The 18,124-nt window shown below is 39.3% G+C and overlaps 2 protein-coding genes across 2 annotated transcripts; both read left to right on the top strand.

The window, feature by feature from the left end:
* Positions 1–339: 339 nt before the first annotated feature.
* Positions 340–5,100, top strand: LOC116187459 (UPF0481 protein At3g47200-like). The gene is made up of 3 exons (XM_031516154.1): positions 340–387; positions 3,135–3,519; positions 3,765–5,100. Exons 1-3 carry the CDS (start codon positions 344–346, stop codon positions 4,890–4,892), a joined length of 1,557 nt encoding a protein of 518 aa, XP_031372014.1. The 5' UTR covers positions 340–343; the 3' UTR covers positions 4,893–5,100.
* A 4,309-nt stretch (positions 5,101–9,409) lies between these two features.
* Positions 9,410–11,516, top strand: LOC116188684. Its single transcript, XM_031518167.1, has 4 exons — positions 9,410–9,710; positions 9,836–10,267; positions 10,412–10,729; positions 10,888–11,516. The coding sequence occupies exons 1-4, from the start codon at positions 9,410–9,412 to the stop codon at positions 11,514–11,516; spliced, it is 1,680 nt and encodes a 559-aa protein (XP_031374027.1).
* Positions 11,517–18,124: the final 6,608 nt, after the last annotated feature.

Here is an 18,124-nt window from a genome sequence, read left to right as displayed (position 1 = left end):
TAACTTAATTTACGTGTCCATTCAATTAATGTTTTATTTTACCAATTACTTCATAACATGACTAGTCAATTAATAAATTCTAGGAAATAATATGGACCATGACAATATATAAAATCACATAATTGAGATATATATGTTGCAATTGTTTATGTAGACATACATTTTCACTGTCCCAATCACTTGGAACAAGTAAGCGCTCATTAAGAAAAGTTCTCAGTTACTCAAGCTAAGGATAATCTTTTTAAACCGAGTGTTTTTCTTTTGAGATTAATTAATGATATGGCCAAGCTTGGGGACGCTATATAAGTATGAAAGTTGCAGGTTGAGCAACTTACCTCTAAGGATGTATACAGAGAACGAGAGAAGATTGGAAGGAAAGAAGATGAGGTATGTATATAGTTTTTCTCCACTCGGAATCAAGATGCATTCTAGTATTGATTCGTATCAACAGAACTACCCATACATCATTTATCTCTTTTTGACGATCTTTTATTAGACTCATGAGTCTTGTAATGGAAAACTGAAAATAGACTGACTCAAAAATTAAAGCTAATTAGCTTAAGATCGATGTAAATATTTAATTTTCACAGGGGATATGAAAGGTAATCAAATTTGTATGCAATTATTATATATGTATGCCTAGCTAAATAGTGCCTTCCAAAATTTTAAGACCAACATGGGTTGGTTTAAGTGGTTCGATACTTGTTTTCCTTAAATAACGTCTCAGGTTTAAGTTTTGTGAGTAAAAAAAAAAATTATGTTGGGAGAGCTTTACTCTTTAGTGAGTAGACCCTACTCGGACTGAATTAGTAAAACCCCGTCGGACTTCTAGATATCATGGAATACACAAAAAAAATGAAGAGAATAAATATAAAAAAAGAAAAGGAAGTAGTATTTACTTTGTTCTTTGTTGAAAGCTAATAGACAGATTTACTTGACCTATCTAATCTTAATTTGATCTTAATTTGCACTCTTGTTAAGCCAAGAACACTCGCTTATTACTTGTGTATGCATTTACGTACTTGTGTGGTCAAACTTGTAAATTAACTTCTCGTATCTTATTTTTCTAAAACATATTTGCTTATATCTATTATCTAGCTATATTATTAAAAAGAAATAAGAGAAAAAGTGCCTCTATTTTTTAGGTCTTAAAAATATAAAAAAAATTAGATATTGTGAGATTACCCAATCACTCATTAAAAAAAAAAGAGAGTAAACAATCAATTGGAAGAAAAACAAATTTTCGAGATTTGCAAACAAATCGACCCACAAAATTTTTATTAAGAAAAATTAACATAGATATTCCTATTTATTTAAATATTTTATTATCAATATAATGACATGCAAATAGTAATATGCTTTCTTCGAACAAATAATAAAACTCAATGCGTGCCTTATTTTTATTAAACATGTTTTCCTAGACTTATTCTATCTATATTATTTTTAAAAAAAGCACCTTTGACTTGTGGTATTAAAAATGTAAAATTTAATATTATGAGATTACCCAATTACTCATTAAAAAAAAGTAAACAATCAATTGAAAGAAAAACAAATTTTCCTGATTTGAAAACAAATCGATACCTAATTTTGTTTTGGTTAATAAAAATTAATATATATATCACTATTTATTTAATAAATACTTTATTATCAATATAATGACATGCAAATAGTAATATGCTTTCTTCGAACAAATAATACAGTTTACACTCATTTTCCGCACTTCACTATAAATGTGTGTAAAATCTGAAAAAAACTTTATACGATGAAAATCGATAAATACATATCAATTTCCATCAGAAAATTACAAAAATTTAATCGGACGAGTAAAAATCCAGATAAAATGCCACGATCCACCGCCTTTTCGACCTATAAAATACTGAGAGAATATATTTGGGGGTAAGTTTGATGTTCAGTGAATAATCACAACCTAAACTAGTCGGATCGTAGCACGAGTTTAATAATATCAAAAAAATATCATCGAGACCTCCAGAACTTAGATCGTTCCTGTGCCCCTTCCCAGCCCCCGAGCACAGTAGCAGCTCTATACTGGTAGCCTCTCTGCTCTAGGCATCCATTTCCTACTACTCGGCATATGACTGGCTCAAGACCCCATAGAACTCACCAACTCCCATCAATTTCAATTACACAACTCAATACATCTCTTCTCATTTCTACATATCATAAACGATTATATAAAAAATTACATGCATGATCCATAACAATAACATAGCCATGACAATGCAGTTCTAATAAACTCATTACTATCACGATAAAAATACTAGTTTAAGAATAGATTACTCACCTTGACAAGTCCCCCGAATATCAAACATCAAAAACCGAATGTTTTCCATTTCCATAGTTTGTCTCATAATTTTCCTTCAATTTTCTCTCAAGGTCTCTCTCTCTGTAATGGTTTGGCTGTGAAAATGGAAATTGCCGAGGAGTTGACGAAAGGCCATTTAAATGAGAAGACTAAAGCGGTGGAAGTAGATCCAATTAAAAAGTTCAAAGAATAGGCTTAACATGAGGGGGAAACCTGTAAGGCAAATTGAAGATTATCTATTATCTCAATGGAAACAAAAGTTATATAATTAATTACATTAAAAATATTGTAGTTAACAAATACTTCAAACAAATATAAATGTGAACACCCTGAGTTGAATAAAAAAAATTGGGATGTTACAATGCAGACATGGTCGATTGAAAACTCACGTGACGAGGATTAGAAGACAACAACCCACAACTAATTGGATCAACCAACAAGAGCCCAAGTAAGGAGAAAAGCCCACGACAAGTCCAATTTGAATTAGCTGCAATGTCCGACCCGAACCGCCGTGAAATGGTTGGACGGTCAAGGTTGTAGATCATGGATTGCTTCCAAGTGTAGACGAGAAAGAACGTGGATGGATTCTTGGGCTCATATGAAGATAGAGTGTGCTACAAGTAATTTCCATGTGGGAAATCAACATATATGGCATCCATATATTGCTAAGGAAGAGATTTGAAAATGTGCTGATCATTAATTTAATTGGACAATATCCTATTCATTAAACTCATGAGCCTCCTTGTAAGGAAAAAAGAGAGAGTATGTATATCAATAATTAATTTATCGTAATTTTTTTTAATAATCGCAGCGACCCGCAAGCTTTGTACTTTTACAATGATAACTGTAAGGAAGCACAAAAGGATGCAAAGGAATTATCAGAGACAGAAGAAAATGGGGAAGAGCAGCAGCTGTTTGTGAAGGATTCTGCTGATGACGTTGATGATCATATTCCTGATATAGAAAACCCACACATTCCATTGCTTACCTCAGTGAGAAAGAAGCTAGACCGGTGGCCTCCTCTATCAAGTGCCCATTCCATCTATAAAGTCCCTAAGCAGCTCCTTGTCAAGAACCCATCCGCATACACTCCTAGAGTCATATCCATAGGCCCGATCCACCATGGAAGAGAGGGACTAGAAGCCATGGAAGAATACAAGCAGAGATTCTTCGCGGATTTCCTTCAAAGGACACAGGTATGATAATTGCTTAATCGTGTTTTACATAATACATATGCGTTTTGACAAGTTTAAGTTTGGAAGTCAAAGCCGTTCCTAATAAGTTAGAAAACCAAGTACCAATATTGGAGCTATCCATTCATCAGTATATAAACACAATTGGTATCGATGATCTAGACATTTATAAGAACACGAATGTGGCTAGTAATTTGTGTTTTCATTCGTCTCTTGAGCATAATAATTACTCTGATATGTATACACAGCTTAGTTTGGAGGACTACGTTGTGTTCATCAAGGAAAGAGAAGGGAAGTTGCGAAGTTGCTATGCAGACACAATTCATCTCGAGAGCGATGAGCTCGTGGAGATTGTGATGGTCGATGCAGCATTCATAGTCCTGCTCTTGGTGAAGCACGCAGAAAACGAGGAGCAAGAATGCTGCAGGATCTTTAAGAGGCCCTGCCATTTGATGAACATTACGGAGGACATGCTCTTACTCGAAAACCAGCCCCCGCTGTTCATTCTCGATGATCTTTTCAACTTTGCTAAAATCGAAATCAACTGTTCATCAGAGGACGAAGGAAACGAAGGGGAAAAAGGAGAAGAGGAGGAAGAAGCAAAAGGAGGAGGAGAAGAAGGTTCAGAAGAAGAAGAAGAAGAAGAAGACGACGAAGATGATGATGAATATTCTTTCATAGAACTCGCGTGCGAGTTCATCAACTTTAGACAGGATCTGGGGGTCAAAGAGTATGATCTAAAAAAGGTTCAAAACTGCAAGATGGAGCATTTTCTAGACTGCCTTAGAGTTTGTCACCTATCATCTAAGGAGGATTTACCAGTAAAGAAGGAGCAGGAAAATTTATGCACCCCTACCATCACTGAACTGCACCGAGCCAGAGTAAGATTTGTGAAAAGCTCGAGTACCCATCTCCTCGATATCGAGTTCAAAAATGGGGTGCTCTCAATCCCACACATGTTCATGGGCGACTCCGCCGAAACTATTTACAGAAACCTGCTCGCATTTGAGCAGTGCCATTACAGTGATGACTCTCGGTTCACGGATTATGTTTGCCTCATGGATGAGCTCATCAACTCTCCCAAGGACATAGACTTGCTGGTCGAATACGGGATCATTGAGAATACCCTTGGCGACAGTGTGCAGGCAGCCAGTGTTTTTAACAGCCTCGGGCAGGGTCTTTCTATATCAGATGAATTCTGTTTTCCTCATCTCTGCGAACAGCTGCAGACATACTACAAAGAACCATGGCACAAGTGGAAAGCGACGTTGAGGCAAGATTATTTCAACAATCCATGGGCCGGCATTTCTGTAATCGCAGCTGTGACCCTTCTTGTGCTCACTGTTATACAGACTGTGTTTTCTATTATCTCTTAGATTTGCTTCGAGATTTGTTTCATCAATGAGAATCTGAATCCTTTCAAATGAATTGGATGAGTTTCCCCTTCCGCTCTACAATTGCTAGGTTGATAATAGTTGGATCAACTTAGGAAGCACGACTGATGGTCCTAGGTTTTCAAACCCAAGGATCGGTCCAACTGAATGTGAGTTCTATATATCAAGGTCTCAAGTGGTAGCTAGCCCATTTGGACTGGTCCAGTACTCCCTTGTTACCCCGAGAACGATGAAAGCCAAGACCATTATGCGTCTTACTTTACAGGTGCAATATATTAGCTAGCCCATCTCGTTCGAATCATTTTACCCCACTCGAAAAAAAGTTAGCTACTGCAAATGGACAGTATATTAATCTTTGGATCCAAAAAGTTTGAAGTCCTCTTGGCAGTTCACATTCAACACGTAGATGAACATTTTTATATGGACGTAGTTGTGACCAAGACCACTAATTATTGTATATGGTGGGAGGACTGAGCATATTGTCCGAGCGAGAATGAGTTTGCAATTATTAGAAAGACATCTTGTAGACTTTTTCACTTTCGCCATTTTGGAAAGCAAAAGGCAACGTAGCAGATATCCATAGACCTTCTCTGGCTGCTAATTTTTGTGACAACATCTGTTAAGATATACTGATCGCACGATCAAAGCATGAACTATAACTGGGGAAAACTATCCCCAGTGATCAGAACTTATGTTCGAGGTTTCCTTTTTGTTTCGGGGTTGATGGTCTGCAGCAGTAGATCTGTTGGCTGGCTTCCAACAATCGGATAACCGATGCTCTTTCTTCCGATCCACGTCTCTTAAAACTCATCCCACCCCTGTAAGACCCGGCCAGAGTTTCAGTCTCCCCATGACGTTCCTTCAGTCTGTTCACTTTAACCCACCCGATATTTTCGATCAAATCTTGTATGCACCTACACAATCAGTACCGCATGTTGTGGAGAAGGATTCCTTCCCTCCGCTAGTCACTCAACCACAGAGAAAGTGAATTTGTTCCCCCAACAAAGCTCCTTAAGTAAGCTCTCGAATTTGAGTACTATGAATAGAGAAAATCCTTGATTGGAAAAGCACTATCACTTAGTGCGTCAATCCTGCTTGAACTGAATTAGTCATGATCCGTTGAACTTTTGAATACCATAGTACACACTGCGTGGGAAAAAAAATGAATCTGTTCCTTCCCTCATAGTCACTCATCACAGAGATGTGAATTTTGTTCCTTCCCTCGTAGTGACTCATCACAAAGAAAGTGATCATCTTTAACTTAAGCGCTTCATCTAACTGATCTCAGGATTCTGTTTGTAGTTAGAATCACATTTTCACAAATGTAAATTACTAAAAGCATTATCGGACATTGTTAATTTCTTGCAAGAAGCATGATAACAGTAGTAATAACAATAACATTGAATATGATAACGCGATTATTAAGACGTATGTTGATAATTATTTAGGCATAGACGTACGCGTCTCAATGGTCCCAATCACGTCATTGATAAAAGTTTAAGGATTAGTCTCAATTACTCAACCTTGAAGAATATTTTGAAACATAGTTTCTTGTGATATTTAATTAATATATATGGTCAAGGTTGGAGAATCGATATATATGAGTTGTTGGCTGAGCAAGAGAAATTAAGAATACACAGAGAGAGCGCGAGAGAAGATTGCAAGGAACGAAGATGAGGTATGTATATGTATATGCATGTGTGTATATATATATATATATATATATATATGTTAATAAGCCCTCGACTTGGTATCGGGATGCATTCTGATTCCGATTCATATTAGCGGGGCTACTCGTGTCAATTCGTTTTCGTTTCGCTTAATATGTTAGTTCATGAGCTTCGCAGCAATTGGAACCCCAAAAAAACACACTAATTCAAAAATCATTGCTAAGTAGGATCGACAATTACGTATAAATTGACAGTTTTACGGGCATAGCGAGTCCATTTGGCAAAACGAGTGCTAGTGGCCAGCTATTTCTCCTATTTCTTGCTTTGTCCCGGCAGATCTTTTCCACTCTGTTCAGAGCTCGAGATTCAAGTGAAGTGACAGAGCATCTGATTACCTCATAAATTCTAGCCCACAATGTGATTACTTCTACATGCAATAACAACTTCCATATAAGAGCGATCCCTTTTTTTTTTTCCCTTATATTTTATTGGGGAATTTAAGTCGAAAGCTTCAGCCTTCAGGATGCCAATCACTTTAGGACATTTAAGGGTTTGTTTGATTTTTTATATTAATTCAATTTTATCCAACTCAACTCTAATTTTTCCCAAATTTAACATTGTAACAATCTATGACTATATCTATATATATTCGAGCATAAATTATAAACTTGTCAGAATAGGTCTTATTAATGATAATTACTAAAAACTAATTTTTTAGGATAATTATGTTAAGCAATTATTTTCAAGTTGCTTTTTTTTCCTTAGATAATTTTTTTTTCGATGTGAATCATGGTATCCAGAAGGCTAATCGGGTGCTGACTAATCCAGTTGAGCCAGGTCAGCCCATTTCTCCCAGCATGAATTTTCTACATTTACAAGGACTCGAATCCGAGATCATTATTAAGTGGAACAAATGTCGAACCGCTTAAACCAATTCACGTTAGTTAAGATAATTTTTTTTAGATTGAGCTATCAAAAAGAAGAACATTCTACGATTGTCTTTCACTTTCTGAAATAATTTTTTGATTGAAGATATACTTTCTAATTGTGTTGCTCTCTTAAATGTTATATCAAATTGTGTGATTTTGACGTGGAATACTGAAATCGTATATGAGGTCTCGAAGGGGCAACCAACTCTACTTATTTATGATCACGTTGGGGAATGAAATCACTGAAGTGCAATATTCACAAATACAAACTAAATTATGTGAATGTAATATGATTACTATCAAAAAAAATAAATAAATATATATATATATTGTTATAGCATAATTCTTTTCATTTTTAGTAAATAATTATCTACATATAGTATTTAATTATTTTATATACTTTCTATAACGAAAATTACTAATATTTCGTGCGCTCATCTATTTAGATTCATAGTAATTTTTAAAAATCCATTGCAACATTCGGGCTTTGTGTTTTTGTAGTGATTACTATGAGAAAGCACGCAAGGATGCAAAGGGTTCTGATGCTCATGATATAGAAAACCCACCCATTCCATTGCATGCCTCAGTGAGAACGAAACTAGAACGGTGGTCTCCTCTCTCAAGTGACCACTCCATCTATAGTCCCCCAGCGGCTCCTCGTTAAGAACCAATCCGCCTACGTTCCGAGAATAATCTCTTAGGTCCGATCCACCATGGCAAAAAGGACTTAGAAGCCATGGAAGAATACAAGCAGAGATTCTTCAAGGAATTCCTTCAAAGGACAGAGGTATATATATAATTTGCTTAATCGTGTTTCAACATTAAACGTATGCATAAAATTTCCACTCGGCCTATAAGCTATTGAGCTCATCTCCAACAAAAAAGCTCGAGCTGATAGGATGTGAAATCCAATCTCTTATAAACTTGTGTTTTACTTCTTAATTTTTCCGTGTAAAACAATATCTCCCAATAGTATGCATTTCGATAATTTTAAGCTTTAAGGGAACTCAAAGCTAGTTTTTAATAAGTGAAAGAACCAAATACCAGTATGGTCGCTATTCGTTCATCCCTACTTGAACACGATTGGGATCGACGCATGCATCTATATATATGTATGTACATATATGAACCTGATTGTGGCTAGTGTTTGTGTCTTTAGTTATTGGTCGACTGAGCATAAGTACTTTGATTTGTAAACGCAGCTTAGTCTGGAGGACTATGTTGTGTTCGTCAAGAAAAAATAAGGGAAGTTGCGGAGTTGCTACGCAGACACAATTCAGCTCGAGAGCCATGAGCTCGTGGAGATTGTGATGGTCGACGCAGCATTTGTAGTCCTGCTCTTGGTGAAGCATGCTGAAAAACAAAAGCAAGAATATTGCTGATGGAGAAAACGAGAAGACCATATGATGATTCTAGAATATAATTAAAGGCTGTTGGACTGAAACCGAAGAGTCATTTCGTGCTTAGTTTTCTGAGTCGTTTATGCACTAAATATGGTCAAATAAGATGTCATTGGAAAGCCCTAGAAGTCTAGTTTCCAATGAATCAAACTATTCGTAATTTGGAATCGTCTAAGAAAAGTTATTGTCATTTTCTTGAGTTGTGTCCAGAAAAATCCGAGAAGATAGAATTAGAGTTAATGGGGTGTCTTGGGAAGCTAAAAAGTCCTTGTTTCCTTGTTCTATAAATAGGATGATCGTGTAAGGATATGGCAAGTTATCTCTGAAGTAATCAATTTATATTCTAGAGTAACTCATTTTTTGAGTTGTTCTTCTCTGACTTTGAATAACTTAGGTGGATTCCTAAGGTTTTTCGGGTCGTTCGCTCGTTGTTTTGGGGGTTTGGTCCTTTCTTCTTTCCTTACCGACATCAGATTGGTATCAGAGCCACTGTTCTTTCCATGGCGAACCGTCGACGTAGAGTACCCGACGTCAATGTGGCTCCCACGGAGTGTGACCTTCGTGAGGTCGAGATGGATGAGCTGAGGAGGCAAGTGCAACAACTCCAACAGCAACTTGAGCGTCTCCAAGCTAGAAACCGTGACGAGACACGTCATGGTTCGGATGTTGGCGAGGTTGGGGAGGTGAACCCTTTCCATGACGAAGATTCTGATTCGTCCACCGAAAGGGCTTCTTCTCGACTTGGTCGGAGGAATCGTTTTGAGGATTATGGCGTCAAAGTCGACATTCCCCACTTTGAAGGTCAAATGCACCCAAAAGATTTCATTGATTGATTGGCTACCGTTGAACGAGTCTTCGACTTCAAGAAAATTTCCGAAGAAAAGAAGGTGAAGTAGTTGCCATCAAATTGAAAAAACGCGCTTCAGTTTGGTGGGAGAACTTGAAGAGGCGTCGAGAACGTGAAGGAAAACGGAGGATTGTGACGTGGGAAAAGATGAAACGGGAGCTCAAGAAGAAATTTGTTCCTGCAAGCTACAAGCAAGATATTTTCTCTCGGCTCTACAACTTCAAGCAAGAGGAGTTGAACGTAGAGGAATACACCGCGGAGTTTGAGCATCTCATGATGAAGTGCGATCTCGTGAAGCCCGAGGAACAAACCATTGCTCGATACCTTGGCGGTCTTCGATCCGAGATTCGTAACGTGGTCCAATTGCAACCTTATTGGACTTTCGAGGATGTTTGCAAGCTGGCCGTTCGTGTGGAGAAGCAATCTAAGGAGAAGAGTACTTATAAGACCTTGGGAAGAGACGGGGTCTCTAACCGGGGGAGTGCTCCGACTCCGAAGTCATCATCGACTGGTAAGGCTTCTTCTTCCAAGGCTACACCCACACAAGGTGGCACTTCTCGCAACACTTCAAGCACAATATCAAAATAATGCTTTAAGTGTCGAGGATTTGGTCACATCGCTTCCGAGTGCCCGAATCGGAAGATTATTTCCTTAGTGGAGGAAGCTAATGATGAGCCGGTGTATGAAACTTACGACGACGAGGAGAACGAGGTTGAGCAAGAAGAGGTCACTTGTAGTGATCAAGGGAAGGCTCTCGTCGTTCAACGCATCTTGAAGTCCGCACATGTTGAGGACGATAAGTGGTTGCGGCATAACATCTTCCATACCCGATGCACTTCCCATGGCAAAGTGTGCATGGTCATTATCGATAGTGGGAGTTGTGAGAATGTCATTTCCACTACCATGGTGGAAAAGTTGCACCTCAAGTTGGAGCCTCATCCGGATCCGTACAAGCTCTCTTGGCTCAAGAAAGGTAACGACGTTCATGTCAATAAACGTTGCTTAGTGCAATTCTCTATCGGCACGCATTATAATGAGATTATGTGCGATGTGGTTCCCATGGATGCGTGTCATTTACTTCTTGGACGACCATGGTTATATGATCGAAGGGTAATTTATGATGGCTTTAAGAACACCTACTCCTTGTCAAGGAAGATGTCAAGATTATTCTAACACCTTGTAGAATGGAGGACAAGTCTAAGGCCGTCACGGGAGAATGGAGCTCTAATCTCTCCAAATCCCAATTTCTCCAAGTCATGTATCGTTTTTCGAAGGCTTATGCACTTGTGCTCTTGGAGGAGAATGAAGAACGAGGAAATATTACACCCGTAGTGAAGTCTTTGCTCGAAGAATTTCGGGATGTGGTGCCCAATGAGATTCCGTCGGGACTTCCTCCTATGCGGGATATCCAACATCATATTGATTTGGTGCCCGGGGCTGCTATCCCAAGTAAGGCGGCATATCGAATAAGTCCAAAGGAACATGAGGAGCTTCAACGCCAAGTCGACGAACTTTTGCATAAGGAGTTGATTCGGGAAAGTTTGAGCCCTTGTGCGGTTCCCGCTCTTCTCGTCCTAAAGAAGGATGGATATTGGAGGATGTGCATTGATAGTCGGGCTATGAATAAGATCACCATCAATTATCACTTTCCAATACCGCGACTTGATGATTTGATTGATCAACTTCATGGAGCTTCGGTCTTTTCCAAAATCGACCTTAGGAGCGGATATCATCAAATTCGAATGCGTCCCGGAGACTAGTGGAAAACGGCATTCAAGATGAGAGATGGTCTATACGAGTGGCTAGTTATGCTATTTGGCCTCTCAAATGCCCCGAGTACTTTCATGCACCTCATGAACCATGTGTTGAAAGCTTTCATTGGCAAGTTCTTGGTCGTCTACTTTGACGATATTTTGATCTATAGTACCAGCGTGAAGGAGCACTTGGAGCGCCTTCAAGAGCCTTTTAAGGTGCTTCGAGAGCAATGCCTATATGCCAACCTCAAGAAATGTCACTTCCTCACAAATAGTGTAAATTTCTTGGGTTATATTGTCTCTCAAGAAGGCATTCGCATGGATCTAAGTAAAGTGGAGGCGATCGTAAATTGGCCGACTCCAAGATCTCTCCAAGAAATCCGGAGTTTTCATGGGCTAGCTTCTTTCTATCGGAGGTTCATTGCGGGGTTTAGTACTCTTGTCGTTCCTATCACGGAGTGCTTGAAAGCAGGTGTATTCAAGTGGGATGAGGCGGCTCAAAAGAGTTTCGAGCTAATAAAGAAGAAGATGACGGAGGCACCACTTCTTGCCTTGCCTGACTTTGAGAAAGTCTTCGAGGTATGTTGCGATGATTCGAATGTGGGAATTGGAGCCATTCTTTCTCAAGAAGGCAAACCACTTGCTTTCTTTAGTGAGAAGTCAAATGGACCGAGGAGGAATTATTCGACGTACGACAAGGAATTTTATGCCATTGTTCGAGCTTTGGCCAATTGGAGGCATTATCTTATTTCGAAGGAATTTGTGCTCTTCTCAGACCATGAGGCGTTGAAGTACATTAATGGCCAGCATAAGCTCAACAATCGCCATGCCAAGTGGGTGGAGTTCCTACAAGCCTACACATTCGTGATCAAGCATAAGAGCGGCACTCAAAACCAAGTCGCTGGTGCTTTGAGTCGGAGGTGTGGATTGCTTTCATTTATGTAAGTAAAAGTGTTGGGGTTCGAGATCATCAAGGAGTTTTATGAGGAGGATGTTGATTTCTCCAAGACACGGCGTGAATGTTCCAAAGGCCCTTGGAAGGACTTTCTCGTACATGATGGCTATCTTTTCAAGTCCAATAAGTTGTGCATTTCTCAATGTTCTTTGAGGGAGGCCATCATCAAAGAAGCTCACGAGGGAGGACTTGGAGGTCACTTTGGGCGAGATAAAACGCTTGCTCTTATTGTTGCGCAATTCTATTGGCCGAATATGATCCGAGACGTATCGAGACATGTGGAGCGCTGCAAAACATGTCACATTGCCAAGGCTTATTCTCAAAATACGGGCCTTTACACTCCACTTTCGGTCCCCAATGCACCTTGGGAAGATGTGAGCATCGATTTCGTGGTGGGATTACCAAGTACACAAAGGAACAAAGACTCGGTCATGGTGGTGGTGGATCGATTCTCTAAGATGGCGCACTTCGTTTCGTGCCTTAAGACCTTGGATGCGTCTCATGTTGCGGATCTTTACTTTGGAGAGATTGTCAAGCTTCATGGCATTTCGAGGACCATCACTTCCGATCGTGATACGAAGTTTATGAGTCATTTTTGGCGTACACTTTGGAGAAAGCTTGGAACTACTCTTCAATTTAGTTCCTCCCATCATCCTCAAACCGATGGCCAAACGGAGGTGGTTAATCGAAGTTTGGGAAGCTTGCTAAGGTCCTTGGTGAAAGGAAATATTCGTCAATGGGACATGGTGCTGCCTCAAGCGGAATTTGCTTATAATCGGTCTCAAAGCAAGTCTACCGGTAAGAGCCCATTCGAGGTTGTTTATGGATCTAATCCTATTGGTCCGTTGGATTTGGTCCCTCTTCCAATTAATCACTCTTTCAGTAGTGATGCTGAAGAAAGAGTGAAGCAAATTCGGAGTATGCATGAAGAGGTTCGCAAGAAGATCATCCGGCAAAATGAGAAGTACAAGAAGTAAGCCGACAAGTTTAGGAAGCCGGCAACTTTCAAGGAATGAGACTTGGTATGGATTCATCTTCGCAAAGAGCGGTTTCCCCAAGGTTGCTTTGGTAAGCTCAAGCCTAGAGCTGATGGACCTTTTCGCATTTTGAAGAGAGTGGGTGAAAACGCATATAAGGTTGAGCTACCGGGAGACTATGAAGTTTTTGCGACTTTCAATGTCTCTGACCTATTGCCCTATGCTAGAGAAGATGAAGGGTTCGACTTGGGGACAAGTCTCTTCCAACCGGGGGAGAATGATGGAGAAAACGAGAAGACCATATGATGGTTCTAGAATATAATTAAAGGTTGTTGGACTGAAACTGAAGAGTCATTTCGTGCTTAGTTTTTTAAGTCGTTTATGCACTAAATAGGGTCAAATAAGATGTCATTGGAAAGCCCTAGAAGTCTAGTTTCCAATGAATCAAACTGTTCGTAATTTGGAATTGTCTAGGAAAAGTTATTGTCATTTTCGTGAGTTGTGTCCAGAAAAATCCGAGAAGATAGAATTAGAGTTAATGGGGTGTCTTGGAAAGCTAAAAAGTCCTTGTGTCCTTGTGTCCTTGTTCTATAAATAGGATGATCGTGTAAGGATATGACAAGTCATTTTTGAAGTAATCAATTTATATTCTAGAGTAAGTTGTTCTTATCTGACTTTGAATAATTTAGGTGGATTCCTAAGATATTTCAGGTTGTTCGCTCGTTGTTTTGGGGGCTTAGTGCTCTCTTCTTTCCTTACCGCCATCAGTTGCAGGATCTTTAATAGGCCCCACCATTTAAAGAATATTATGGAGGATATGCTCTTACTCGAAAACCAGCTCCCACTGTTCATTCTCGAAGATCTTTTCAACTTTGCTGGAATAGAAATCCACTGTTCATCAGTGGACAATGGAAACGATGGGGAAAAAGGAGAAGAAAAGGAGGAAGAAGCGAAAGGAGGAGGAGGAGGGGGAGGAGGAGAACCTTCTTTCAAAAAACTCGTGTGTGAGTTCATCAACTTTAGACAGGATGTGAGGGTCAAAAAGTATGATCTAGAAAAAGTTAAAACATGCGAGATGGAGCATTTTCTGAACTGCCTTACAGTTTGTCACCTATCATCAATGAAGGATTTACAAGAAAAGAAGAAACGAGAAAATTTAAAAGCATCCCTACCATCACTGAACTGCGCCGAGCCAGAGTAAGATTTGAGAAAAGCTCGAGTACACATCTCCTCGATATCAAGTTCAAAAACGGGGTGCTCTCGATCCCACACATGGTCATGGGCGACTCCACCAAAACTATTTACAGAAACCTACTCGCATTTGAGCAGTGCCATTTCCGTGATGACTTTTGGTTCTCGGATTATTTTTGCCTCATGGATGCTCTCATCAGCTCTCCCAGGGACATAGAGTTGCTGGTCAAATACGGGATCATTGCGAATACCCTTGGCTACAGGCAGCCAGTGTTTTTAACAGCCTCGGGCAGGGTCTTTTTCCATCAGATGAATTCTGTTTCACTCATCTCAGCAAACAGCTGCGGACATACCGCGAAGAGCCATGGCATAAGTGGAAGGCGACGTTGAGGCATGACTACTTCAACAATCCGTGGGCCAGCATTTCTGTAATCGCAGCTGTGACCCTTCTCGTGCTCACTTTTATACAGACCGTGTTTTCTATTATCTCTTAGATTTGCTTCGAGATTTGTTTCATCAATGAGAATCTGAATCCTTTTCAAATGAATCGGATGAGTTTCCCCTTCCTCTCTCCAATTGCTAGGTTGATAATAGTTTGATCAACTTAGGAAGCACGAGTGATGACCCTAAGGTTTCAAACCCAAGGATCGGTCCAACTGAATGTGAGTTCTATATATCGAGGTCTCGAGCGGTAGCTAGCCCATTTGGACCGGTCCAGAACTCTTTTGTTAACCCGAGAATGATGAAAGCCGAGACCACTATGGGTCTTATTTTACAGGTGCAATATATTAGTGCCTAAATAGGGCCGATCGGCCCACGTGATGGGCGACCGGCCCTGTTAAATGAGCTGATCGACTCTACAAATACAGCCAAACGGCCCATAACTGGGCCGTTTGGCTGTATTTGTAGAGTCGATCAGCAGGAGCTTTCACACAGAGCCGGATGGCCTAGATGTAGGCCGACCGGCTCTAACTTCAAGGCGGACCTGCCTATCTACTGTGCCATGTCGATCGGAGAAAGCCGAGACTCACGAAACGCTGGAAGACTATTGAAAAGAGGGGTTATGGTATTTGGAGAAAAGAGAGAGAGAGTGCAACTAAGTAGCATCCGCGGAGGATGGAGAAGGGGGCAATTTAAATTCGAAAAAGAAGGGCAATGAAAAGACCAGAGGGGACAGTTGAAGAGGTGGCGCTAGACCATCATGACCCCCCACTGCACAGCACACGAAGGCGAAGCAGCGCGTCACTCGAGCCGTATCATCCATCACCTCAAAGGGACGGCACATCCCGTGTATCCCAATGTGGCACGAGTCGATCACTCCCTGCCTTCATCACCGTTTAGACAAACGCGAAGTGAGGGGGGAAATGATATGGGGCCTGAGCCAAGGCTCAACACTCAAGTCAAACAGGCCCGAAACATTGGACCTAACAAATACATCAAGCCTGATCTCGTTTGAGCCATGATTCCTTTTACCTTGACTGGCTGGGCCCAAACGGCCGCTTTTTCAAATGGGGACACCCTATATAAGGTGACTTGGGATTAGGACAACCAAAAAAAAAAAAAGTATTATAGAAAATCCTATCAGAAAGTGAATATTTCTCTTTAAAGAACGCCTAATTGACCTAAGCAATGGAGAGCGTTTCCAGGGAGCAATACTGGTCTCCCCTGCTTGAGGTGATTGGAGCTTGGAGCACATGGTTCGTCTCGATCGCACCCCACATCACGATGCATTAAATTAACCCAATTTGACGATTTTAACAAATTTAATAAAGGGGAAAATTGGTGGGAACATCTCAAGAGGGAGCCTAGGGAATCGGGTGTGGTTAGGTTGAATGGATCACCCCCCATGTGTACAATCGTGCCATTCCGACCATATGAGCTTGTTAAATCATTAAACAAATGGCCTACCAAAAAAAATCACTAAACAAATTGTGAGGATGCACACTTAACAATATATTTATGTTGGTCGAGGTCAGTGTTAGTACGAGGACTTTATTTTACAAATTAATTAATGCGGCCTTTTAATTAGTTGTAAAATTAATTAATTAGGACACAATCGTAAAGCAACCTCATCTCCTTGCCCTAAAAGGAATTGCAAGTGGTTTCCGAGGTTGTCACGGACAGGAATTATAATTTTTATTTGTGCCTTTAGCGAATATATATATATATATATATATATATATATTTTGTTTTATTCATTTCAAAAGTCAACAATAATGATATGTGATATTGATAAATAATGAAAAAAAACAATAATTTTTTGTTTTTTAAATCAGACGTGCATAATTATTATGCACCGTGAGCAAATAATAATAACCAAGAAAAGGAAAATCAGAGGTGCATAATCAGAGACAGCAAATTCTTGACCGCCTTATTTGAGAATTTTGATTTCCCTTCGGGTGTTTATTCGCTGAAAGCGCTCATGGGACGGAATGAGTGCATATCGGAATAGGATCTGAGGGAGGAGGAAGGTTGGGTCTTAGTGCAATTTCAATTTAATTTACCGATTCATTGATTCAGCTGCCTCTATTATGTCGCTTGTTCTCTTCGCAGTCTCTATGCAGTCGTTCTCTCTTTGTTTGCTTATTTGAAATAAAAGACGTTAACAATTTTCAATTTGTGTTTTGTAAAATGTGTAGAATTTTTTTGTCACCGATTGATATATACAATTAAATTTGTAATTTTTCGATTGGTTTCTTTCGTAGGACATTAGTCGGAATGTAGAATGAAATTCATATTTACCTCATATAAAGCTATAATTCATGAAAATATGTATAGAATTATTTTCGAAATACTATATTCATTATCCATAGAAATTTACAATTTATGATCTGATATTATATTCGATTTTATATTTGGTTGAAACTGCTTGAAAGGAATTTACTTTAAAATTGCAACATAATAGATAACAACTGGCCTTCCACTTTTCCTTTTTTCCTTTTTTTTTTGTGAAAGTTGGGAGTATTCTCCCACTCACACACTCTCTTTTTTTTTCTTTTAGTTTTTTATTTTTCATTTTTGTTGCTATTTGTTTTTTTTGTGCGTGTACTGTCTAATATTCAAAAACTCAATTGGCCCCAACTAATCCATGTTCGAGTGGGATCAGTCCACTGAAGAGTAAAACTCGCGTTCGTGAATTTTCTCCCTTGACAAGGCTCGAATATGAAATCTTAGTTATAGGAAAGAGGTGCAAATTACCTAAACCAACCCAAGTTGATTGTTGTTATTTAATATTAGTTGAAATTGAAATAATTTGAAAGAAATTTACATCAAAATTGCAACATAATAGATGACAACTGGCCTTTTTCTTTTCTTGGTATTTTTTTTGGTGAAATTTTTCAACCTTCTATTCGTTTTTATTATTTCTAGTATCTCTTACATGAGGAATTATCTTATTGGTGTCCATTTGAATTTAGAAAAAGAGAGAAGAGAAAATGATAAGATAAAGTGCGAAAGAGATACGGTACACAATCGGTAGTTATCTTCTAATT

This window comes from Punica granatum, chromosome 8 (assembly GCF_007655135.1).
Source record: "Punica granatum isolate Tunisia-2019 chromosome 8, ASM765513v2, whole genome shotgun sequence".
NCBI lineage: Eukaryota > Viridiplantae > Streptophyta > Magnoliopsida > Myrtales > Lythraceae > Punica > Punica granatum.
Note: the sequence above shows the minus strand (reverse complement) of the source record. Positions and strands in the feature narration are given on the sequence as shown.